The sequence below is a fragment of the Penicillium digitatum genome, chromosome 2 (assembly GCF_016767815.1).
Source record: "Penicillium digitatum chromosome 2, complete sequence".
NCBI classification, from domain to species: Eukaryota; Fungi; Ascomycota; class Eurotiomycetes; order Eurotiales; family Aspergillaceae; genus Penicillium; species Penicillium digitatum.
In genome coordinates, this window is record NC_089385.1 from 2,026,529 (window position 1) to 2,051,826 (window position 25,298).

Genomic DNA, 25,298 nt, shown 5'->3' on the forward strand with positions numbered 1-25,298 from the left:
TTCTATCGGAATGCTACCAGCAAAAATCCACTACAACAATGCTAGGTCTAGTATCCGCTGGAGTATATATACAATGCGAAAGTGCGATCTTCAGTCCCCACCCCAGCTAAGGTTATTGCTGAACTGAATCTAGCATTCTTCAGTTATCTAGTTCCTTTAAAGAGGACATCAGAACAAATCTAGTACCTTTCTGATGGCTTAATAGGTATTTCTACAGGAATTAAATGGCCAAACAGGCAACAGTCGGAGTAAAGTCCCACCGCCCCGGTTGTAGGGCCGCTCGGGGGCTGACAGCCTGATCCTCTGGCCCCAACGTTGAGAGCTACTTGGCAGTGGCATGCACACGAAGCTTCGCAGCTGACCAAGCGTGCGACAATCCGGCCCCCATTTTCATGCCAGGTGGTATCTTTCATTTCAAGGGTTGAACTGAGGTGTTTTCCCGCAAAGATACTACCAGGAACCTACATGAACAGGCCTATACAGTGGCATTCTATAACGCACACCGGTATTTCGTCAAACCAGCAATATGGATCTTTTTCACTCGGCAGGGTTCGCGTCAGATGTGACAGAGTTGATGAAGCAGCAGCATGTCCCGGGGCTGGCGATTGCAATCATACACAATGATCAAATGGTCTCTGCGGGATATGGATACGCGAGCCTGGATCCCGAAATACCTTGCACAGCAGATACGCTATTTGACATTGCATCGTCTGCTAAATCACTCACTGCTGCGGCGGTGGGATTGCTAGTCGACGATAATGACAAGTTCCCGGATGTTCAGTACGATGCCGTAATGTCGACTCTTCTCCCTGAGGACTTTGTTATGTCTGGAGAAGGATACACAGAAGGAGTCACTGTGGAAGACATCTTAAGTCATAGAAGTGGAATGCCTAGGTGAGCGAAAATTTTTCAAATTCCATGGTTGAGTTCAAAACTGATGATATTGCGCCAGCCATGACGATTCGTACATGAGTGTGCGAGCAGCGAAGCCAGACAATGCTCGATCCGTTACGAGAAACCTCAGGAATCTCCCTGTCGCTGCTCCCATTCGATCAAGGTATATTTACTGCAACATGATGTATACAGTGGCAACCCACCTTGTAGAAGTCAAGAGCGGACAGGGGTTTGGTACATTCCTCCAAGAGCGATTTTTCAAGCCTCTGGACATGGCATCAACTACTCTTCAACCCAGCAGCGCACGATCAAAAGGATTTGAATCCCGCATGGCAACTGGCTACACATGGAAAAGAGCCGACTCAACATATCGTGGGTTAGAAAATCCAGACTGCCCAGAAGGCCAAGGCGCAGGGTCTATCATTTCGAGCGTGAACGACTTCATCAAATTTGTCAAGGCTTTGATCAATCGCGAAGACCCTATCACCAAAAATATTTATGAAGGGCTCACTCGCCTGCGAACTTTTGTGAATCCAAACCCAGGAAGACGGAAGCGGTACACCTCACCGGTAGCATATGCTGCTGGCCTGGATATTTACTTTTACAAGGGACATATGGTTGTCGGCCATAATGGGGTATTCTCTGGATTCGGAAGTCGCTTCTTCTTTCTCCCTGATTTCTCATTCGGTGCTGTGATTATGGGAAACTCAGATGGGGCAAATGGCGTTGCGACGACCATTGTCCAAAAGCTAATTGACAATCTCCATGGAGTCACGGACGAAAGACCCCATGACAGCAAAAGCAAAGCCACACGACCTGTTGAAATTCGCGGTCCAAACCCCCAGGCCGAGGCGAAAGATGCATATCCAATGAGTAGGAACCAGGAAAAGAAGGAGAAGAAAAAGCAGGAAAAGAAAACCCAAGCGAAGAAAAGTCAAGGTATCCAGAAGGGCCAAGTGAATGAACAAAGACCAAAAGGGAATCCTCCGCAGCCACCGACAATGCCTCTCAGTGCTTACACTGGCAACTACTGGAATCCTGGGTACCATAACTTACTGGTTCAAATCAGGGATGATGCGCTCTTTGTCGATGCTACAGATCGCTCAATGGGGTTTACCTTGAAATTCGAACATGTGTCCGATGACCGAAAATTCGATGCTCATCTCACTGATTGGCTCGATGGCAGTGATGAAATCGTAAAAGCGGATTTTGTAGTAGAGGATGCTCAAGTCACAAGGTTGGGTCTGCAGTTGGAGGAAATGCTCAAGGAAATGATTTGGTTCGAGAAAAAGGATGAAGTTCTTTCTTGACAGTATTCCTCCCGATAGAGCTGGATCCATTTACAAGAAGATATGTTGCAAAGAGAAGGAGACAATGTCAAATATTTGACCTGTTGGCCTGTGTTTAAACTCTCCGAAGTAGTCGTTCAGCTTGAAGTTATGATATGGTATGTAGTGGCACACAAACAGCCTGGAGATAGATCTTTCCAAGAAGGATTCATGAGATCGAAGATTAGTACTAGTACGGGCACATGAGTCAACAGGTTCAATTTTTATTGATTTCAAAACATGACATATTGTGTAAAGAAAGAGAAAGAAACGCCGAAGTACTGAGTGATGATACCAAATGGTAATGACAGACTAAATGTATAGCATTCTTGTTCATCAGACATCAACATCCCGAAGAGAGCGCTTCGTCAATAGCGTCAGTTGGGAGAACCAAGTCGGATTCCCCAAGACATCCTCAACACTAAGGACATATCCTTGCCTCTCCATGTGAGCTGATATCAGACTAGCGCTCACCAAATCACCACCAAGATCAAATATTGTCTCGCCAGCTTTCAACTGAGGACTAAGGCTGCAATTAAAAGTGTCACTCCACGCACTCTCAAGCGCCCATTCCATTTCAGTCGGGCTAATGCTAGCAAATATTAACTGTTCATTTGTTGGGATTGCACTGAGAGGCTTCTCTGAGGGCAGCAATGTGGTTGTCCGCAGATCTCTGATTTCGTTGGGAGATAACAAAGGCATGTCCATGAAATTGCAAAAAACAATGATAGTGTCCGTCAGTTTCGCAGTCAGCAGTTCGGCGTCCCGCTCAGATACCACGCCAGGTGCGAAGTCCAGCTCAATTTGGAACATGTTGTTATCGGGCTTAGAAGTGATATGAACGTCGGTCATGTCCACTTTTCCGTGAGACAGATCTAGCTCCTGCTCAACGTGCATACTGCGGCCATGAGCAATATGTTCGCCATCGTCAAAGTCATGGTGATAAACGATGGATCCTGCATATGTCCACTTCGGCCATGTAGTACAGCCACGGACAATTTGGCGTGTGCCTATATTCTCGTGCTCCATGTTCGCAATCTGTTGCGTGTTCAATGCACTGAGAAGGTCGTAAACAGTCCATCCGTCGGTAAATGATACTCGAGTAGGAATGATGTTCACGCAGGCTCCAAAGACATCTTGTGTCCCGGGCAAGCCCCGACCGTGAGTGAGGTTACAGAAAACCACGTCGTCATTGGCAAGGTGTTTTGCCAGAACGTACGCCCAAGCAGCTTTCAGTACAGTAGAAAATGTAAATCCAGTACCTTGAGCAATGCTCTTAGGAACATGTCTGGTGACGCATGGTCCTTCGCCAAAGGTCAGGGCATGTGAAGCATGGGGCTTGAGGTTCGTCATGCTAGAGCCGTTGAGGAGTCTGCGCCAGTGAGACTTAGCTTGCTCCAGGCTTGTACCAGCCACAGCATGCATGTAGTTGGAGAAACTAGCCTTGGACTTTTCTTGAAAGCTAGTGTCCGAAGGAATGTGGAATGAGTCGTCACTTCCGTCACCGTACATTTCTTCGAAAGCGTTCCACATTTTCATCAAACTCATCCCGTCGTGTTGAGCATGGGACATGCGGACCACAAGACGGTATTCGTTGTCGCGTATTTGATGCAAAATAGCAATCTTTGTCAGGAGCGAGCCATAAAGGAGCTCATCGTCCCTGTCACGTAGTCGTAGCTCTTCTGTGCATTCTTCTAGGCTGGCATTCTCACTTGTCAAGACGGTTATATCCACAGGAAAGGCCTTCAGCACGACCTGCAAGAAGCTGTCTTTATACGCGATGAAAAGGGTTCGCATGAGATCATATCTATTGACGAGCTCATCGCACACTGCTCTCATCTTGCGCATATTTGGCACGCCCTTGCCATCTAAAGTGTGATAGAGTAGCAAGTCGCGGGATGCGGAGTGAGTCATCGCGATGGAACGAGCTTGATGATCCGTGACAGGGAGGATGTCTTCAACATTACCCAGTTCAATACCAAAATCAACGAGTCGAGACAGTATCTGGTCTTTGTTGTGATCTTTGGACAGAAGCGAAGTGGGTTGAAATACCTCTGGCTCTTCTGACTGCGGCTTATCCAAAGAACGAAGCAAAGCCGCCATGTCGCTGAACTTAGGATACTTGAAAATGTCTACAACGGAAAGCGATAGTCCGTGGTCACGGGCCGTGCCTACCAGCCTCATAGCATCGATGGAATCTCCACCGAGTTCGAGAAAATTGTCTGCAGTGCTAATCTTTCGCGATCCTAATTTGAGAACTGAGATCCACAGCTCCCGAAGCGCCACTTCCAAAGGAGTAGTGGGGGGTTGGTATTGCTGTTGAGCTGGGTTGATTGAGGTAAGCTGCTCCAGGGTAAGGCTTGAGGCCATTTCACGGAGTCGGCGCCGATCAGTCTTCCCAGTAGCTGTTGTGGGGAAAACAGCAACAGGGATGTAGACCGAAGGAACCATATAAGATGGGATTTGTGTCACGAGTTTATCCCTAATTCCCTCGGTCGCCGCTTTCGTGCGGGCAAGAAGCTCTTCATCATTCAGGTTGATAGACTTCAGGTCGTCAAAGCTCACGAAGGCGACAAGTATGCTGTTGGAGCTAGCTTGGGGCGACACAACCTCGACCGCAACCTGAGCACTGTCATGACTCACCAGGTTTGCAGAAACGTGCGACTCGATGTCGCCTAATTCCACGCGTTGCCCGTTTATTTTGATTTGAGTGTCCCTTCGGCCCACAAATGACAAGCTACCATCGGTATTATAAGTGACTAGATCACCCGTCCTGTACAGACGACCACGGCGACCTGGAATTCCTGGACCAGCGCCTTTGACTAGGAATTCTGGATCTTCAATAAATGCCGAGGCGGTTTTGACAGGGTCTCCGAGATAGCCAGCACCAACAAGCGGACCTTCGAGCAATAACTCCCCAGGGATGCCAATTGGCATTAAATGTTGTGCAGTAGCAGGATCAACAATCCATGTATTGAGTCCCACTCCTTTGCCGATGCTCACTTTGCCCTTGCTTATTTCCGCAGAATTGATCTCGGTAATTGTCGACGTCGGTGTGCATTCGGAAGGTCCGTACGGATTACGCACGCTTGTCAGGGCGGACCAGCGTTGGGCATGTTCAAGCGAGAGCTTCTCGCCTCCCAGAACAATGGTATCCAATTTAGCCAACGTACTGGCAGGTAAGACGCTTGCGGCCGAGGGGGTCATATCAACGTGTGTACACCGTAAGCGGTCAATTGCGCCCACTGGATCATTTTTACGATCATCATCAGAAGGAATACATAAGCAGGCCCCGATGGTCAAGGTGTGCAAGAAGTTAGACCAGCTGACATCGAACGCATAAGAAGCAAAGTCAAAGACTCTAGAGGATGACTTGAAGCCGTGTTCACTCTGCTGGTACTTGATGGCGCTGCTATAGTTGGTATGTGTGATGATGACACCTTTTGGCGTGCCAGTGCTCCCTGATGTGAAGACAATGTAAATAATGTTTGTGGGATCAACTGCAGCCAGCGGCGTATTATCAGCCATCGCCTCCATGCTGGATCTGTCTATAACCAAGACGGTAGTCGCTGTGAGCCTAGCTGCTAGCTCAACCTTCAATGTCGAAGAGATCACAAGTTTAGCATCTACCTGTGCAACAATAGACCGGAGCCGTTCTTCAGGCTGGCTAGCATCCATCGTAACAGAGGCTGCACCTGTTTTCATAACTGCTAGCATGGCAACTGGTGTCCATTTTGACTTTTCAAAACATATCGGGACGATGCTGCCTCTTCCGATGCCCATCTTGCCGAGGCTATTGGCAAGGCGCGTTGCAAAACTATCCAGCTCCGCATACGTGAAATCGCCGTCCCATGAGCAAACAGCTGGCGCATCAGGCTGGCGGAATACTACCTCGGAGATCAGATCGTGAACGCAGATTTTGACCATGTCAGGAACAGTGGAGTTCCAGCTCCAAATATCTAGCTCATCTTGGGGGCCGATCAGAGCAGGTGGCTCATTGTGAAGAATAGCGGCAATGTTTGACTCCAGATGCCCGAGAACGCGCTTTGCCTGATTACTAGTGAGACAGCTGTGTGAGAATTCAAGGTCAATTTCGATGGAGCTGCTTCGTTGGTTGATACCCAATACGATGTCGTACTAAAAAAAACATCAGTCCAAATGTACACACTTTCATGCTCAACAAGGCACTGACTTCTGTTGGGTCCAAACCATCAATATTCTTGAATCGAATTTTACCATCCTCTGCTGATTGTTCATTATCGTCTTCTGACTTCTGAAAAGAGACAATAGAGTTGAAAAGCTGCTGATCGGACGCCAGTCCAAGCTCGTGTTGAATGCTAGCAAGCGATATATGTTGGAAGCTCAAGTCCTGCATAAGTTGATGCTGAAATTGTCGCACGAATGCCACATTAGGCTGTTGCCAATCCAAATCGGCACGGCATACCATGATGTTAGTGTAAGCGCCGACAGATTCGTCCATTCCGGCGATTGGGAGGTCTCGACCAGATGCCAGGTAGCCAAAACAGACAGATTGATTTTGTACGTAGGTGGAGAGTGTCAAAGCCCAGGCGCTCTTGAGGAGACTTGCTGGCGTGACCTGGTTATTGATACAGTAGTTTTGAATCTGCGCAAACATCTTGTCTTCGACAATGACCCCAATCTCTGAGCTAAACTCGTGCTTCTCCCGACGCAGGTCCGATAGGGACGGAAAGCGGCAAGGTTCAAGGCCCTTGAGTTTTGTGTTCCAATACGAAATCTTTTGAGACTGTGGCTTAGCCAGCAAGTGGCTAGCAAATTCGCGTGTTGTTTTGACAAGGTCTGTTGACGACAGGTTATCACCATAAGCGTTAATCAGATCCTTGATCAAAATGCTGGAAGAGGCACCATCAGTAATAGCATGGCTCATTTCTATCTGACAAAAGACTTTGTCATCCGACGTTTGACAAAGAGTGAGGCGATGAGGAGGTTTGGCCTGTTGGTAATCGAGTTTCGGAAGCCTGGAAAAGGTTTTCAGGGCTTCCTCTTTAGTTTTAGCCTCAACCACGATAACATCCCCGGCGTGCTCTTTGAGAAGGGCCTGGTAAAAGGCGGTAGAGCCGTCAAGGCCAGCGGTGAAGACTGTCCTCAGGGCAGGCTGGCGAGAAATTATCTTTTGCCAAGCAATTTTGAGGGTGTCCAGACAGATAGGGTGGTCATGAGACGACAACACCTCGTATTGCTGAAGTGTCTTGTATGATTCTGGCTGCTTTATCTGACTGAGAAGCATTCCATCGACAATCGGAGAGCACGAGAAAATCTCCTCAACAGTTGAATGGTTGATTGATTCGATTTCCGGAAGTAGTCGACTGGTAAGATCGTCAAGGCGCTGGTAGTCGAGACTGATAAACTTGAAGTCACACAGCGTATGCGTTGGGTTGGCCTCGAGAAGGACGAGGCAAATCCTTTCCAAAGAGGGCTGAATCTGGTCAATCCACTGGTCAATTAAGCTCTGATGAGCGATATTTTGATTGACAGAGAATTCAAAGTGCGCTTGCATTGCTTCAATGGCAACCTCAATGTTAAACAAAGACCCTGCAGATATTAAGCGACCTTGCTCACGTACACCGACAAGATCAATGTCTTCAAAAAGAGCTTGATGACTTTCTAGTTGTTGGAATTGGCCATGGTAATTGAAAACAACTTCAGACACTGTGTTATGGCTATCAAAAGCTCTTTGCCCGTCGGGGTTCAGGTATCGGGAGGTGAAGTAAGACCAGCCGTTCGCGGGAAGGCTGCGGCGGGCATCCTTGACGAGCCGTACCATGTCAGTCTCGTTGGTGGCATTAGTTCTATAGATGTTGATAGGACTGAGTGTGGTAAACCATCCAACAGTGCTCGACAAGTCAATTTCGTCAGACCAGGTTTCGCGACCATGGCCTTCGTTGAATATGGTCAGGCTGTTGCGCTGGGGAAACGTCCGAAGGAATGCATCCCAAACAGCCGATAAAAGGATCTCCACTGGCTCTGTGTTCATGGCTTTGTTTGCCTCGCCCAGTAGTACAGCCGTGGTTTCTCGATCAATGGTAACCGATCGGAGCCTGTGGTCTGCTAAGCAGTTGGGAGTGTCGTGCGTATACTTCCAAAACTCGAGATTATTATGGACGCCGTCAGTCGACAGCAAGTTGTGAGGCTTTAGAGTGGAAGATGCAGCCCGCTCAGCTTGCAGCTTGCTCCACACTTGGAAGGGTAGAGCGGCCGTTAGGGAATGGCCGTTGAGAATTGTTTCCAGATCATCCAAGATAACCCGCCAGGAGACCAAATCAGTAACCAAATGATGAGCTATCATGACCAGATGCTGCTGCTGGCCTAGTAAGCAAATATCAACCGAGAAGACAGGACCTTTTTCTATGTCAATCTGTCGGTGCCGCTCTTGAGCTAACGATGCAATCTCGCTCATGGACAGGTGCTGCGATATGTTCAATTGAAGAGCTCGTTTGCTGCGACTGAGGATCATTTGCTTCCATTTGCCCCCATAATTCTGGAATCGCGAGCGTAACATCGCGTGCTGATTGACTAGAGAAAGAAATGCTGATTCTAGATCATTGATTCCCACTGTGCGTCTGAGTCTCACATAGAATCCTTGGTTGTAGAATCTGTCATGCTTCTGCTGGCTCACAAATGGCGATTGGTCAAAGAACCACTGCTGGATGGGTGATAGTTCGAAAGGAACGTCAGGATGCTCTTCCTGGCTGACTCCAGTAATGGCTGTTGCGACCGAAAATGTTGCGAAATCCGCGAGGGTTTTACTTTGAAGGAGTGTTGCGACTGAGACGGAAATACCCGCAGTTCTGTAGTGGGATGCAAGCCTCATGGCTGAAATGGAATCTCCACCATTCGCAATAAAAGATTTATCGAGATTGATCTTGTCGACGGGCATATTAAGGACAATACTGCATGTCTTGCTGAGAGCTCTTTCGGCTTCTGTGTCTGGTTTTCGGAAAATATCGCTGCCGTTCGCATTATTGATTTTGGAAAAGACCGTTTCATCTATCTTTTCCAGCCAGGATTTGAGTGCCTTATTGTCTTGCTTTCCCGATGCTGTCATAGGGAGGTTGTATAAGACTACCCACAGAGATGGAATCATATACTGTGGCAAAGACCCGCGCAAGAACGATTGAAGGGTCTCAATGTGCTCATTGATGAGTTGATCATGTTTCGAAGATGCCAGCTCAATCTTGTTTTCGGCGAGGTCCTCATTAACATCATAGTGCACATCTGTGAAGCTGATCATAGCCACCAGCTTGCTTGCGCAGAGGCCAGTGCTAGGCAGTAGGGTAGCCACTTGTCGGGTCGCTGTGTATCGAGCCATATGACTCTCAATCTCAGCAAGCTCTACTCTCTGGCCATTGATCTTGATCTGTGTATCTTTCCGACAAACAAAAGTGAGACTGCCATCTGAGTTGTATCGCACAATGTCACCCGTCTTGTACAGCGTGCCGCGTCGCCCAGGTTGCCCGACAACGTTGCCGCGGAGCAAAAATGATGGGTCATGGATAAAAGCAGCATTAGTTTTCTTTGCATCACCAAGATAGCCAGCACCGACAAGCGGCCCCTCCAAAAACAGCTCGCCAACGCTTCCAATGGGAACGAGCGACTGCCCCGTCATAGGATCAACAACCCAAGTGTTGAGACCAGCAGGCTTACCAATGCTAGCACCAAGATCGTGTCCACGCCCAATGCCATCGGTAAATGTGGCAGTTGGGGTACACTCGCTTGGTCCGTATGAGTTTTTGACTGTCACAAACTGGGACCACTTTGTTGCGTACTCCGCTAGGAGACGCTCGCCGCCTAAAGTGAGGGTATCGAGCTGTTGGAGTGACTCTTTGGATAGAACTAGTGCTGCTGAAGGCGTAAGGTCGGCGTGAGTTGGCTTGAGTTGCGCAATTGAACCGTTTAGATTATCTTTTCTGTCAGCATCGGATGGGATACAGAGACAAGCACCGCTCTCAAAGGTCAGTAGCGCATTGGCCCATGCGACGTCAAATGCATATGAGGCAAAGTCATAGACACGCGAGGTTGGAAGGATGCCTTGAACTTCTTTCTGATGTTTTATTGCACTGGCAAAATTGCAATGTCGAATTATGACACCCTTCGGAACACCCGTACTACCAGAGGTGAAGACCAAATATAGTCTGCTGGATGGATCGACAACTGGAAGTGTACAATCAAGGCTAGTTTTTGATAAGCAGTCAATACCTTGACCATCGACAACGAAGCTTTGCGCCTTTGTCAGACTCTGGACAAGAGGCAATTTATCAGCAGAGCTTAGCGCGACTCTGGGATTTGCTTGGTCGATAATCATGCGAAGTCGGTCTTTGGGCTGACTGGTATCGACAGCCACGGACGCAGCTCCTGCCTTCATAACACCAAGCATCGCGATCGGCATCCACTTGGACTTCTCGAACAACAGCGGTACGATGTCCTGAGAGCCAACACCAAGGGTGACGAGGTGGTGTGCAACATAATTTGACAGGTCATCCAGTTGACGGTAAGTCCAGTTGCCGTCCCATGCGCATACAGCTTGCACATGCGGCAGTCTGCGTGTCGCAGCGGAGATGAGCTCATGAACAGGCGTATTGACTGACTGGGGGACTACGGCATTCCACTCCCAAATATCTTCCATGTCTTGTTTGCTGGTGGTATCAATATCAGAAACGGCAAGGTCACTGCCGGAGCAGCATATTTGACGAAGCACGTGCTCAAACTGCTTTGTAAATCGCTTGACCTGTAGTTCATCGATTACATTGGAATCAAAGTTGGCCTTTATGAGCAATTTTTCGGGTCCGAGATGGCATTCGAGAGTAAGGGCATATGTTCCAACTTCTTGATTGCCCGTAGAATTACCAGCTCCTTCTCCGATATCACGGGCAATTATATCGCTCTGCCACTGGGCTGTCTCTTCTGTCGGCTGGACAATGAGAAGTGTCTGGAAGTCACAGGCCCGTTCGGCGTCAGGACTTGACTTCCGTATTTGCTGCAGACCAAACTGTTCAAACGCTATCATGTCAATGGACTGATGCTGTATCTGTGTGAGGAATGCGTGGAGACGCTGCTCGCGGTCAATGCGAACACGAACTGGCACTGTCGCAATAGTCGGACCAATCATTCTTTCTACTCCAGGGAGCCCAACCTGCCGACCGTTGGAAGTCACGCCAAAGCAAACGTCTTCTGAATTGGTGTAGGCCGCCGTTAGGAGTGATAGTGCCGCACGCACCAATGTAAAAGCAGTGACATCAGTCTTGGGCCACTGCAACTCTTCAACTGTGTGCGAAATGGTCTTTTCAGACTTGGATGCGAACATGGCAGTTGGTAAGGAGGGAAAAGTGGGTGCCTCTGAGCCTTGGAGCTGGTCTTTCCAAAACCTGGCAGCCGCGTCGTTGTTGAGACTTGAAATGTGCTTGACGAAGTGTCTGAAATCCGAGCTTTCATGTCTGGAAGACTCAGCATAAAAATTTTCAAGCTTTTCGAAGACCAGATTCAGCGCCCAGCCATCGTATACTGCATGATGCAAAGTCAAAACAAAAAAGTGCTTGTTCGTCTCCTGCACCAGTCCGAATCGCACCAACGGCATACCCAGACCAGTAGTCTTCTCATCATCAGCAGCCAAGAAGTCTACCAGTCTGGATGCTTCTGCCGATGTCCACTGTGCTGGTTGTTTGATGACGGCTTGCACCAAACCTTGTTCCGCAATGTCTATAATTCGAGTTCGTAGTATTGGGGTGCTCTCCAACACCGCCTCCCAAGCGGCGCAGAATTTTTTGACGTCTGTTGATCTCTTCAGTTCCAAAATGCACCGGATGATGTAGTCGCCGGGGCGCTTTGTTGTCAGCGCCAGCAAACCCTCTTGCAGGGGTGTGCAAGGATACAAGTCTTCAACTTGGTTACCATCCACGCCACATAAAGCGGATGTCTCTGCAACGGCCCAGTCGACATCAGAGCCAGGTTTGAGGAGAGAGAATTCCTTGATCGAAAGATCCTGCGACGGCTCTGTTCGGATCATAAGTTTTGCCATATCACTTAGTTTCGGGTTCTTGAGAATATCTGCCACGTTCAGCGTGAAACCAAGTTCCCGGGCAGAGCTCGCTAGGCGTATTGCGCCCACAGAATCACCACCGACGCGCATGAAGTTGTCGTGTGCACCGATCAAACTGCTTTCAACTCCTAGGACATTCTCCCATAGGATCTGCAGCTGTATCTCCATCTCTGTGCCAGGTTGACAACGATCAGAACTGTGGGAGTTGGTTGCAATGAGCTGGTCCCAGGTAACATCTTTGGCTATCTCGCGTAAACGACGGCGGTCTGTTTTGCCTGTCGCTGTGACAGCAATTTTCTGCAGTGGAAAATACGCAGATGGTATCATGAATGCAGGAATTCGAGCAGCAAGTCTCTCATCCAGTGATATGGCTGTGCGCTTGGCTAGGCTTAGAAGATCGGCCTCATCCATGCCCTCAGTGACAGCAGCTCCAAAGTAAACAAAAGCTACAAGCATTGGACGTGAGCTTCCTTGCGGTGTCACAAACTCGACTAAAGCTTGACCTTCACTGAAGTCCGGTAGCAGCGACCCGTTAATGTGAGACTCAATATCACCGAACTCAACTCGCTGTCCGTTGATCTTGACTTGCGAATCCTTTCGGCCAAGGAAAGTCAAAGTACCGTTCGAGTTATACCGAACAATATCTCCGGTTTTGTATAGGCGGCCACGTCTGCCTGGGTGGCCCACCGATCCACGCAGAAGAAATGGCGGGTCATCCACGAACGCCGCAGCGGTTTTGACAGCATCATCCCGGTAACCGGCCGCGACTAATGGGCCTTCAAGTAGAAGCTCTCCCGCACTTCCAATTGGTACAAGCGCCGTACCAGTGGCTATGTCCGCGACCCAGGTATTGAGACCCGCTCCCTTGCCAATTGTGATTGACTGATGCTGTCTGCCGCAGCTGATTTGTACTGTGCTGAATGTTGTACATTCAGTGGGGCCATATAGGTTGGATATCGTGACACTTTCATCAACTGATCTGAAAGTGTCAATATGTAAAGGTTCGCCGATGAAGTGGAGGTTGCATAAGTTGTTCAGAGCATCAAGCTTCAGGCCACGGATAGCAGAAGGTGTCAATATGACAATGTTTGCCCTCATCCTAACGATAGCGGCCATAAAGTCAGTCTTTTTTTCATTGTCACTCGGGATGCAAACGCAGCTTCCAGCAGAAAGACCCTGTAGTAAGTTGCACCAGACAACATCAAACATATAGGAAGAAAAGTCGAAAATCCTAGATTCAGAAGTAAATCCAAGCGAGTGTCGCTGGTGTTTGATCGCACTGGCAATGTTGGAGTGAGTAACTGCCACTCCCTTTGGCACCCCTGTACTACCGGATGTGAATACCACATAGAGCGTATCACTGGGCTTGACATGGGGAAGTTGGCTTCCACTCGGAACATTCAACATTTCCAATTCTTTGTCGCTTATTGTGAGGACTTTGGTGGGGCTTGGAAGCTCACTGATTAGTCGGCTTGCAAGCTGTTCGTTGACAAATGATGACAAGATGATAGGTGATTTCACTTGATTCACGATTGCTCGTAGGCGTTCCTCTGGTTGGGTTGAGTCCATGGCAACAGATGCGCCTCCTGCCTTCATGACAGCCATCATTGCTATGGGTGTCCACTTTGACTTTTCGAAGCAAAGCGGGACAACCACTTCAGGGCCAACACCATAGGAGACTAGAAGGTGAGCAAGTCTATCTGACAGCTTCTCGAGTTCAGCATAGGTCCAATCACCATTCCATGCACAGATTGCCTGAGCTTGGGGGCGTTCATGACAAGTCCGCGTGATGATATGATGCACACAATCGTCGACAGTTACTGGCACGTCTGAGTTCCATTGCCATATTTCAGATATATCTTCAGTGCTGACCATGTTGACGCTTCCTAAAGTCTGATTATCTCCCGAATCATGCTGAACTAGAGCGGCAGCTGTAGATTTCATGAGTGAAAGTACGCTCTCTGCCTGGATGCTTGAAAGACAGGCGTGGCTATAGTCAAAAACAATTTCGATGTGGTCGGTAGCGTGCCCAATATTCAACACAATGTCGTACTAGGATTTGTCAGATCCCGTAAATAATTTAATAAGCGATACAACGTACCTCGGTGGGATCCTCTCCATCCAAGGCCTTGATGACTAAACCCTCGTCTCCTACTGGCTCATCGTCCTGCTTCTGATATGATATTATGGAGTTGAAAAGAGAGTTATCGGAATCCATGCCTAGTTCATGCTGGATGCTTGCTAGTGAGCAGTGCTGGTGCTCCAGATCTCGCACAACTTGATCATGAATAGTCTGGACAAATTGAAGTATTTCAGTTTCTCGGTTTATATTGACTCGACAAATCAACATATTTGTAAATGCACCGATAGATTTATCGATGCCAGCAATAGGCAAGTCGCGGCCAGATGCTAGATACCCAAAGCACGCTGAGTCGTTGCCGGTATAGGCGGCCACAGAAAGTGCCCATATGGTCTGAAATAAACTGGCCGTCGTGACTTCTACTGAATTGCAGTAATCCTGGATTTTGCTGTACAGAGAGCCACGAATTTTGCAAACGGATGTACCTGTGCCTTGTGTAGAAGCACCAGATATTTTGGGAAAGTGGCAGGGATCCATTCCAGAAAGCTTTTTCTTCCAGTATGACAGTTTTTCCCCAAAAGAGGAAGTTAATTGGGTCCGAGCAAACTCATATGCTGTGTCCATGAGATTTAGTGGCATCAAGTTGCCGTTGTATGTCTGGAGAAGATCATTGGCTAGAATAGATGTCGATGCACCGTCTGTGATGGCATGACTCATCTCAAACTGGCAGATTACTCGACTAGGTGAGATTCGACACATCGCGGCTCTATGAGGTGGCTTGAAGCTCTGATAATTGATTGGGGATAGATTCTTGAACATCTCCAAAGTTTCGGTGTGATCGTCGCTGGCAGTATGCAGGATGATGAGCTCGGCGTGGTACTGAGTCAGAACAACTTGATTAAATGCAGCGGCTTTGTCCATGCCGGGGATAAAGACGGTTCGTAGAGCAGGTTGATTGGCAACCACTTTTTGCCATGCCAGAGAAAGACGCTCCATGTCGATTTGGTCGTCGATGTGGGAAGTTATCTCGAAAAGTTGCACTGTTTTATACGATTCTGGGTCTTTGAACTGGCTGATCAGAATACCATCAACTGTGGGAAGACAGCGGTAAACGTTTTCTACTGTGGAATTATTTAGCTTCTCGATTTCTGGGATGACCCTCTCCTGTAATCGATTCAGCTCCGTGTACCCGAGGCTCAGAAATTCATAGTCGCAAAGGGTGCGATGTGAGATTTCTGTAGACACAAGCTCGTTGCAAATGGTCTTCAATGACTGTGAAATTGCTTTGACCCAATTTGAAATACAATCCTGGTGATTGATGTAGCGGTTGGCAGAAATGTCGAAGGTGACCTGCCCGCGATCTATCGAGACTTCGACAGCAATCAAGGAAGAGGCGGGAAGAGCTGATCCTTGCTCGTAGACTCCATTGAGCGTAACATTTTCAAACATCGCCTTCTCGTTCTCCAGCTGTTGAAATTGGCCGTGATAGTTAAAGGTTATTTCCATAATAGAGTCGTGCGATTTGAATGCTGACTTTCCCGATTCATTGAGATATCGAGAAGCAAAGTAAGCCCAGCCATTTGCAGGCAGGAGCCGCCGCGCATCTTTGACAAAGCGTACTAGACTCGCGACAGACTGGTGTACGTCGCTCTTTAACACATGGATGGGGCTGATGGTAGTAAACCAGCCGACAGTGCGGGAAAGATCAATATCTGAGGACCACGGCTCGCGACCATGTCCCTCAATAAAAATAGTGAGACCGTCTCTTTGGGGGAACGTCTTGAAGAATGCTTGCCATACAGCCGCAAGAAGGAGGTCCACAGGTTCAGTGTTGAACGGATAATTTGCGTCTTTGAGTATGAGCTCTGTGATTTTGCTCTCGATCTTGGTACAGTACTTTAGATGATCTTCGACAGTGTTCTTGGTTTCTGCTGTGGCTTGCCAGAATTCAAGGTTGTTGTTGATTCCAGTGGTCGAAAGAACATTTTCAGGATCAAGGAAGCTCGATTCCTTCGCTCGCTCAATTTGCATATCATTCCAGACTTGAAATGAAAAACTTGGTTGCAAGTGATTACCACCGAGTAGAGATTCTATGTCCTCCAGGATGACACGCCACGAGACTAAATCAACAACAAGATGGTGAGCAATCAGGATCAGGTACTGTTCTCCAAACGCATTGTGGCAAACGTCAGCAGAGAATACTGGCCCCTCTTCGATGTCGAGAATCCGGTGACGTGATAGAGCTAGTCGCTCTATATCAGCTGCAAAGCACATGTGATGGACACCAAAGTGATATAAACCACTGGTGTCGGGCTTGAGCGTTTTTTGGGTCCACTCGTCGCCGTTCCGATGAAAGCGAGCTCTCAACATAGAGTGATGCTGAACAACTTCGGAAATCGCCGAGTCAATATGCTGTGTCAATATTGGGCGTTTAACTTTGAGATAAAATCCTTGATTGTCAAAGTTTTCATTGGATCTCTTGAAGAGACCTTGCTCAAAGAACCACCGTTGAATCGGCGACAACGCAAAAGAGTCACTTTTCTCTTCATAGAAGCCCAACACGTTGGAAGATGATTTGATTTTTGAGGTTGAGGCCACAGAGGCCAAAGTTTTGCTCTTTAACAATGCAGCCACTGAAAATACGACGTTGTCCGCGCGACAGTGAGCAACGAGCCTCATGGCGGAGATGGAATCACCGCCATTCGCAATGAACGACCGATCCAGGTTCACCTTCGACGCTGTAATGTTGAGAATTGTAGCGCAGGCCTCTAATATGGCCTGTTCCAATTCTGTCTCAGCCTTGCGAAGCTCCACGTCGCCATCAGACGCAGTTATAATATTGGAAAACGTCTTGGCATCCATGCTATCAAGCCATGATTTCAAAGCTTTGTAATCGAGCTTCCCAGACGTTGACAACGGAACATGCTGGAGTGGAATCCAAATTGAGGGAATCATATAAGCAGGTAGAGTGTCGCTGAGACTAGACTTTGCGGACTCGGTGTAAGCCGTAACATGGGTCGAATACTTGGGATCGACGAGTCGAATTTGATCGGCGGCTGTCTGAGTTTGGCCAGTTCCCTGGATGCAGACAAATGCAACTACCCTATTCGCACAAAGCCCTGACTTGGTAAATAAAATAGCCACCTGGATAGTCTTAGAGGTGCGACGAATGTGGCTCTCAATCTCGGTCAACTCGACACGCTGGCCATGAATCTTGACCTGAGCGTCCTTGCGCCCAACGAAACTAAGACTTCCATCCGGGTTGTAATGAACCAGATCGCCAGTCTTATACATTCTGGTATGTCTTGCTTGACCTTGAGGGCATATTTGCAAAAGGAACTGAGGGTCTTGCACAAAGGAAGCGGCTGTCTTCCTGTCATCGCCGAGGTATCCAGCGCCAACGAGAGGCCCCTCGAGCAGGAGCTCTCCAACTCCGCCGACTGGAACTAAAGAGCCTCTAACAGTATCCACAATCCATGTATTTAGACCCATTCCTCTTCCTATACTAGATTTGTACTTATCTGTGGGTGTTATTGTCGCAATGGTAGCCGTGGGGGTGCATTCACTGGGACCGTATGGGTTCTTGAGGCTGACCAGTGAGCTCCAGCGCTGTGCGCTCTCAACAGAAAGCTTCTCACCTCCGAGTACAACCGTCTCAAGCCTTTTGAATGACTTTTCTGGGAGCAAGCTGGCTGCGGAAGGCGTCATGTCAGCATGGGTAGCGCCGAGCCTCTCCAACGATCCGGCCAAGTCATCACGACGGTCCTCATCTGACGGAATACACAAGCAGGCACCAATAGTAAGTGCATGTATGAAGTTAGACCAGCTAACGTCAAACGCGTATGAGGCAAAGTCATAAATCCGAGATGTCGATTTGAAGCCATGAGCGTCTTGTTGGTATCGGATGGCACTGCTAAAATTCGAGTGTGTGATAATAGCGCCCTTTGGAACACCCGTGGTGCCAGATGTGAAAACAATATATAGTTTGCTGGAGGGGTCGACAGTGGGGAGAGGCTCGGCGGTGATGTGCATAGTAGAAATGGAGTGTTGGTCAAGAACAAGGTTTGGAGCTCGAGTAAGTTGGACAGCCAAGTCCTGCTTAGACGCCGACGACAAAATCACTCGAGGGTCAGTCTGGGAGATGATGGACCGTAATCTTCCCAGAGGCTGAGAGGCATCGAGGGTGATTGACGCTGCCCCAGCCTTCATCACAGCCAGCATTGCCACCGGTGTCCATTTTGACTTTTCAAAGCATATAGGTACAACCGTGTTGGTAACACCAAACGGAGCAAGCGCGTGTGCAAGGCGGCTAGACAAATCATCAAGCTCGATGTAACTCCACTCACCGTCCCAAGCACAAATAGCAGGGGATTGAGGCTGAGCTCTTACTGTGTCCGAGATGAGGTCGTGGACACAGGCCTCGAGGACGCCTGGGAGAACTTCATTCCAAGTCCAGATGTCATGCAAGTCCTCTTTGCAGACAGTGGAAACATCTCCTAAAGTAATTTGCTTTTCTTCTCCCTGTTGCTTGCGCTGCAAAGGCCAATTACTCAACGATTGAGATGGCCGTCCTTGATAATCTGTGGGGAAGTTGAACAAAGTCCTGCTGGTTCCGTCTTCTCTTGAATGGCGTCGGTGGAATATGGCATCCAAGCCACCGCGCTGAGAAAATTGTCGGCTCCAGCTGATCTCCACTTGCCATCCTGTCTGTTCAGCTATTTGTTGCAGATCGAAAGCCGAAAGTGACGAGCATTCTTGTGACGTTTGGCGGATAGAAGAGAGCCAGTTCTCAGCATCGGGACCGGCAGTGAGGCCACTATCAAGCCATTCAATCACGTGCCTCTCGTAAACTGTCATGCTGTAGGGTATATTGCATACGGCCACAACCAATGAAGGGGACGGGTCTCGGAAGAAGGAATCTTGTACAAGTTGTAACAGCGACTGACGATTGAGCTGACGCCCGGAATAGTCGATCCAGCTCTCTTTCTGAATATCGTAGACTTGTAATGGCTGAGCCGTTTGGCTCAAGTCTTTCAGATGCACGACGGCTGCATATCGATAGGCACTCAGCTCGTTCGTCGACTTCATTCTTTTTGGAAGAATCTCCACATGTTCGACGATTCCAGGGAACCGGTCGACTAAGGATGTAAAAAAAGCAGGATCTACCAGCAATTCCAGCTCGACTTGGTCCTTGCTGACCATCATCTGTCTGATCTCGTCCTCGGTTGCAGCATCTCCTGCAACATGCAGCGCCCTGGTAACCTGGAACTCTCGAAACAGCGCATAGGAGCGAATGTCGCCGAAAAAGATCGTGCGGGCTGTTTTCAGCTGAACTAGGTCATCGATTATTTTAAGCAGATAGTCTAGACTGGGAAAGTACTGGGCGACAGAGTTCACGATGACCATGTTAGCAGAGATGGGTACGCCTAGGCTGTTGATGTTGTCTGCTGTTCCCTTTATATTATAGACACGCTCGGCCAACTGAGGAATGGATTTAACTGTGGAACAAACGAAGTCCACGGCTTTTTCTGACGGGTCAAGTCCAACATAACTATGTAGGCCGTTGGCAAGATTGAATAAGATCATTCCACTGCCGGACCCCAGCTCGAGTATATTGGCTGTCGATCCGCTACTGCGTATTGTGGCAATAGTGTCTTCAAGCCACTCGTTCAATTCGACATTGTCCATTTGGTTGCCATTGTACATGGACGTCCTTCCGATGAAGTCGCGCCCGATCTTCTCCAATTGGACGTCATCAATAATTCCATAGACCTCCTTATCGAACATTCCCTCCCATATCATGACTTGCTGCGGTTCGTCGCCAGCGACTGCCTTGACATCATCGGGTAGCTTAGTGTGCTCGGTGTCTCCATTAACTCGGATTTCTGAGTCTTTCATGAGCTGCTCTTCTCCATAAAAGTGCAAGCCACTCTCACAAGCCTTCTTTGCAACGTCTTGCAATTTTGGGCGACGGAATATGTCTGACACAGCCAGTCTCAAGCCAAGCTTGCGAGCTTCTGTCACAACTTGCATGGCAGCAATCGAGTCGCCGCCGAGTTGGAAAAAGTTGTAATCTAGCCCAATCAATGCTTGATCATGGTTGAGTACCTGTGCCCAGATTCGCTGCATCTGCCGCTCAGTTTCCGTTGTTGGCTGCCGCAGCGATTCAAGTGTGGTTCTCTGTCTGTGAATTATCTCCGTCAGATGACATATTTGACCAAGGACATGCTCAAACTGCTGTGACAAACGGCGCACTTGATGTTCCGATATGACCGCGGAACAATAGTTCATGTGGAGGTCAAGGCCATTTTTATTCAGCAGACACTCCATAGTTAAGGAGTAAGTCCCCAGCTCTGCGGCGCTGTTTCCATCTCCTTTCCTTATGTCGTCGGCAATATTGATAAAAATGTCGCTCGGTGCTGTAGCCGAGCCCTCAGTGGGCTGAACAACAAGCAGTGTCTGAAACTGGCATGCTAGCTCCGCATCTGCATTGATACGTCGAATTTGATGCAACCCAGTCTGCTCAAACTCAATCATATCTGCGGCCTGAGATTGAATTCGCTGTAAGAACTGTCCCAAGTCGTCTTTGCTGTCGATCGAAACGCGGACAGGTACGGTGGCTATAGTTGGTGCAATTAGCTCTTCAACTGCATCCACGGCGGCTTGTCTGCCCGTCGTTATACTACCAAAGACAACATCTGGGCTGTTGGTGAGACTGGATATCAAGATAGAGTAAGCCGCACGAATTGTCGTCGATGGGGTGATTCCATTTTTTGGCCATTTTATTCCGTCCACAGAGTGGGTGTACAGTTTGTCTGATCTAGGCTGGTAGTCGACAGATGGCAAGCTCGGAAAGATCTGGGCTTCGACGTCTTGGAACTGTTCGGCCCAGAACGAATGAGTCTTCTCGCTATTCCTCGTTGAAACATGCCTGATAAACCGTTTAAAGTCGGGTGAGTTTGACTGCGCGTCTGCCTTTCCGGCGTACTCGTTCTCGAGTTTTTTCAGTAGAAGCTGAAGTGACCACCCGTCATACATGGCATGGTGCAGTGTCCAGACGAAGTAGTATTTATAATCAGACGAGTCGCCGGTGACAATCTCAAATCTGCCTAATGGCATGCCTAGCCCGAATTGATGCTTGTGGTCTCTCGCCTGGCTCAGGGTCCTCCTTTGGATCGACGAACTTGACCACTGCTCGTTTAGAACAGCCTGTACCAACCCCTGGCTAGTGATGTCGACAATTCGTGTTCTCAAAATGGGCGTCGTAGCAACAACTGTCGCCCAGGCTTTACCTAGGCGCTCTATGTCGCATTGATGGTGTAGCTCCAGCGTATACTGCATGATGTAATCACCCTCGCGTTTAGCGGAAAGGGAGATCATGCCTTCCTGTAGCGGATTGCAGGGATACATTTCGTGAATTTGATTCTGTTGTACATTGCACGATGCTGCAGCCTCTCTGAGAGCTAGATCAAGGTCAACATCATTGCTCAGAAGCTCAAATGGCATAATTTCCTGTGTCTGTTCTTGCTCCACTGTTTCAACTACCTGTGCCATTTCCTGAAGGAGCGGATACTTCAACACGATGGCCACGCTCAGGGACAATCCTTCTCTTTGAGCTGCAGTGACGAGTTTCATAGCTGCATCTGAGTTGCAGGCTCTTTGCAAAAAATTATCGTCGAGAGCAATAAGGCTTTCGTCAACCCGGAGGACAGAGCCCCATAGTCTTCTCAACTGTTTCTCTCGCAGAGTGAGAGGGGTATGAGCCTCATTAGGTGCTGCGCCAAAGCCTGCTAAGGCAGTCAAGTCCATTGTTTCACCAATTGCCCGCAGTTGGCGCCGGTCTGTCTTGCCTGTCGGAGACAATGGGAAGTTCCTCACCGGAATGAATACAGCAGGAAGCATATATGAAGGGACATCTCGAGCAAGATTGCTTCTCAAGTTAGACATCATCTTCTCGGTTTTTGAGAACAACTGTTCCTCTGTTCCCACATCCTCTGCACCAAGATCAACCTCGAGAAATGCTGCCAGAACAGCATTGGAACCAGTCTTTGGTGAAATAATTTCTACTGCAATTTGTCCCACAGATACGATACCCTGTGGTGTGTGGCGGTGAATGTGATGCTCAATATCACCCAGCTCAACTCTTTGGCCGTTGATCTTGACTTGCGTGTCCTTACGGCCAATGAAAGTCAAGTTACCGTCTTTGTCGTAACGGACCAGGTCGCCGGTCTTGTAGAGACGCCCGCGCCTCCCAGGCTGCCCAGGTCCATCGCCGCCATTGAGCAGAAAAGGCGGATCGTTGACAAAGGCCGCAGTGGTCTTGGTCTGGTCGTTCAGGTAGCCATTGCCAAGCAGATACCCTTCAAGTAATAGCTCTCCAATCTGTCCAATAGGCACCAAAATCTCTTCATTCTCACTGTCGACAACCCAGGTGTTGACACCCAAGCCTCGGCCAATGCTGCTAATTTTCGAATCATCGTCATCCGGCCGAATTGTAGCGATAGTTGATGTAGGCGTACATTCGCTCGGTCCATACGGATTTTTCAACGTTACTAGTGACGACAAATGTCTGGCCAGCTCCGCAGACAGCTTTTCGCCACCTAAAACAAGTGTTTCAATATTGCAGAGCAAGGAATCAGGGATAAGGCGAGCAACCGACGGAGTCACATCAACATGTGTAGCACACAGTGAGCGTATGGACTCGACAAGATTGTCCTTGCGGTCCTGCTCTGATGGAATGCACAGACAGGCGCCGATGGTGAGGGTGTGGATGAGGTTTGACCAACACACATCAAAAGCATACGAAGCAAAGTCATACACTCTTGAAGTGGACTTGAAGCCATGCGCTTCTTGTTGGTGAAGAATGGCACTGGAATAATTGAGATGTGTGACGACGACGCCCTTGGGAGTCCCTGTACTTCCAGAGGTAAAGACCACATAGAGATTGTTGTCTAGACTGACTTCAGGGAGACGGGCGACCGAGTCCGGCTCGCTGTTCATTTCGGATAGAGATTTTTCATCAATTGTCAATGCTACTGCAGACTCGGTGATAATTGACTTGGCCAACTGGCTCTTGGTCGTGGAGCATAGTATCACTGTAGGGTCGACCTGGTTGGTGATAGACTGTAATCGTGTCTGTGGCTGGCTTGGATCGAGTGCAATGGAGGCTCCACCGGCCTTCATGACGGCCAGCATAGCCAGAGGTGTATACTTCGACTTTTCAAAACAAATGGCAACATTGGTTCCAGAGCCAACTCCAAGGTCAAGCAAACGCAACGCCAGTTTGGTTGAAGTATCTTCAAGCTCACCATACGTCCACTTCCCGTCCCAAGCGTCGACGGCAAGTGCATCTGGCTGCTGGAGAGCTTTGTCGGTGATGAGTGTGTGAATGCATGTCTCACCGGCCTCAGGCACGGTAGCATTCCAAGACCAAATTTGATGAATATCTTGCATGGTTGCTGATTTAGTAAGATCATTGGGAGATTGCATTTTGATCCGGTCTATTGTTCGTTTGAGGAATTGATGAATAGATTGTTATGAAGCAATTTATGGTAATCTGTGGACTCTTCTCGTTTTAAGATGTTTGGGCAGGGCACCAGCGGAATGTATAAAGCTGTGCCAGCTATAGTACCAAAACTGTAACTATGCTAGTAAAACGCCATTATGGCCAGACTCCCCCTACTGGCAACGAATTCGTCATCTTGGGCCGAGTATAATCACCTTCAAGTGTGTCAGAAAGCACCCAACCAAAAATGATCAACTAAATGCTGCATCTGAATCTTACAGCGCCAAAGCACGTTTTCCCCAGCGAACATGTGCCAAGGGGCCAAATCCCCCTGCAGATCAGGGTCATCGTTTCTAAAAACCGCTCGTAGTGCGAGGCGTCGTTTCTGACGAAATCTCTCCAAAGTTTGCTCTCCGTCATCTGATTATACATAGATATCTTGAAACAACCTTCAGGAAGATTCGAAGACTCAAAAAAAAAAAATCCAAAATCCAAACAAAGCATATGAACCTTCAAAGCCCTTTCTGTGCTTTTCGCGTGCTTTAAGCTCCACTGTGGATCTCGCAACAATCTGATACTACCTCAACAAAAGTCTAGACTAGCATTCGACAGGATTCGATGTCATTTGGTAGCCTTTCGAGTAAGACAAACAGACCTAAGAGCGGAGGCTTAGTTCTCCGGGCACATCAGGCAACGTGCAGTCGGTACGTAACGTGATTATGAGGCTTCTAACAAATAGGACTATGATGATCATCTCTAAAGCAAATTTAGGATGTCGTTTCATAGTCTTGGATGAATTTAGGATAATTTTAATTTTTGGAAGATCAATAGAAACCGGAAATGAGGCAATGAGGCAACGAGGCAATGAGGTAGTTGTAAGGCTGAAAAATCGAAGAAATTTGAAATTGGAGGGTTGCACGAATTGATAATTATTTGGAGAAGCACATAAGCTTACCCCATAGCCCCCAAGACCCCAGGATCGCTCTAACTCAAGCCGCAGATCATTCCCATAAGTTTGAGACTGGATCTCAAATTATGGGTGTGGGGGCCGAAGCGGCCGCGCCGAGCCGAACCCACAAGCTTGAATGATTGCACTAGAGGATCCAAATTCAAGAACGTGGCGCAGGGCAACTGAACACACGCAAAACCCTCAAAAAATACCTCGATGTAGGCGTCTACGAAAGTTCTTCGCCCCCAAACTTAGAAATTACATTTGAACTTGGCAAGCCACGAGGCCCTGTTTGCGTGACACATTGGGGCATACTCTACATCATCATCACCGGGGCCGGAAGAGATTCTTACTCCGTGACTACTGCAGAACAACCAATTACCACCCTCCAGATACTGGTAACACTCACTGGCCCGGATATGGGCGGATCGGGCTGGTTCATACCGTAACCTTCGTTGCATCCCAATTCA

General features: G+C 48.4%; 2 protein-coding genes across 2 annotated transcripts; one reads left to right on the plus strand and one right to left on the minus strand.

Annotated features, from left to right (window-relative positions):
• Nucleotides 1–526: 526 nt before the first annotated feature.
• On the plus strand, nt 527–2,204 carry Pdw03_6788 (Peptidase S12, Pab87-related, C-terminal; the record flags this gene model as incomplete). Its single annotated transcript, XM_014681185.1, has 2 exons — nt 527–894; nt 953–2,204. The coding sequence occupies 2 exons, from the start codon at nt 527–529 to the stop codon at nt 2,202–2,204; spliced, it is 1,620 nt and encodes a 539-aa protein (XP_014536671.1).
• Nucleotides 2,205–2,558: 354 nt separating this feature from the next.
• Nucleotides 2,559–23,863, minus strand: Pdw03_6789 (acetyl-CoA synthetase-like protein; the record flags this gene model as incomplete). Its single annotated transcript, XM_014681184.1, has 3 exons — nt 2,559–6,359; nt 6,415–14,346; nt 14,396–23,863. The coding sequence occupies 3 exons, from the start codon at nt 23,861–23,863 to the stop codon at nt 2,559–2,561; spliced, it is 21,201 nt and encodes a 7,066-aa protein (XP_014536670.1).
• Between the last annotated feature and the right edge of the window lie 1,435 nt (nt 23,864–25,298).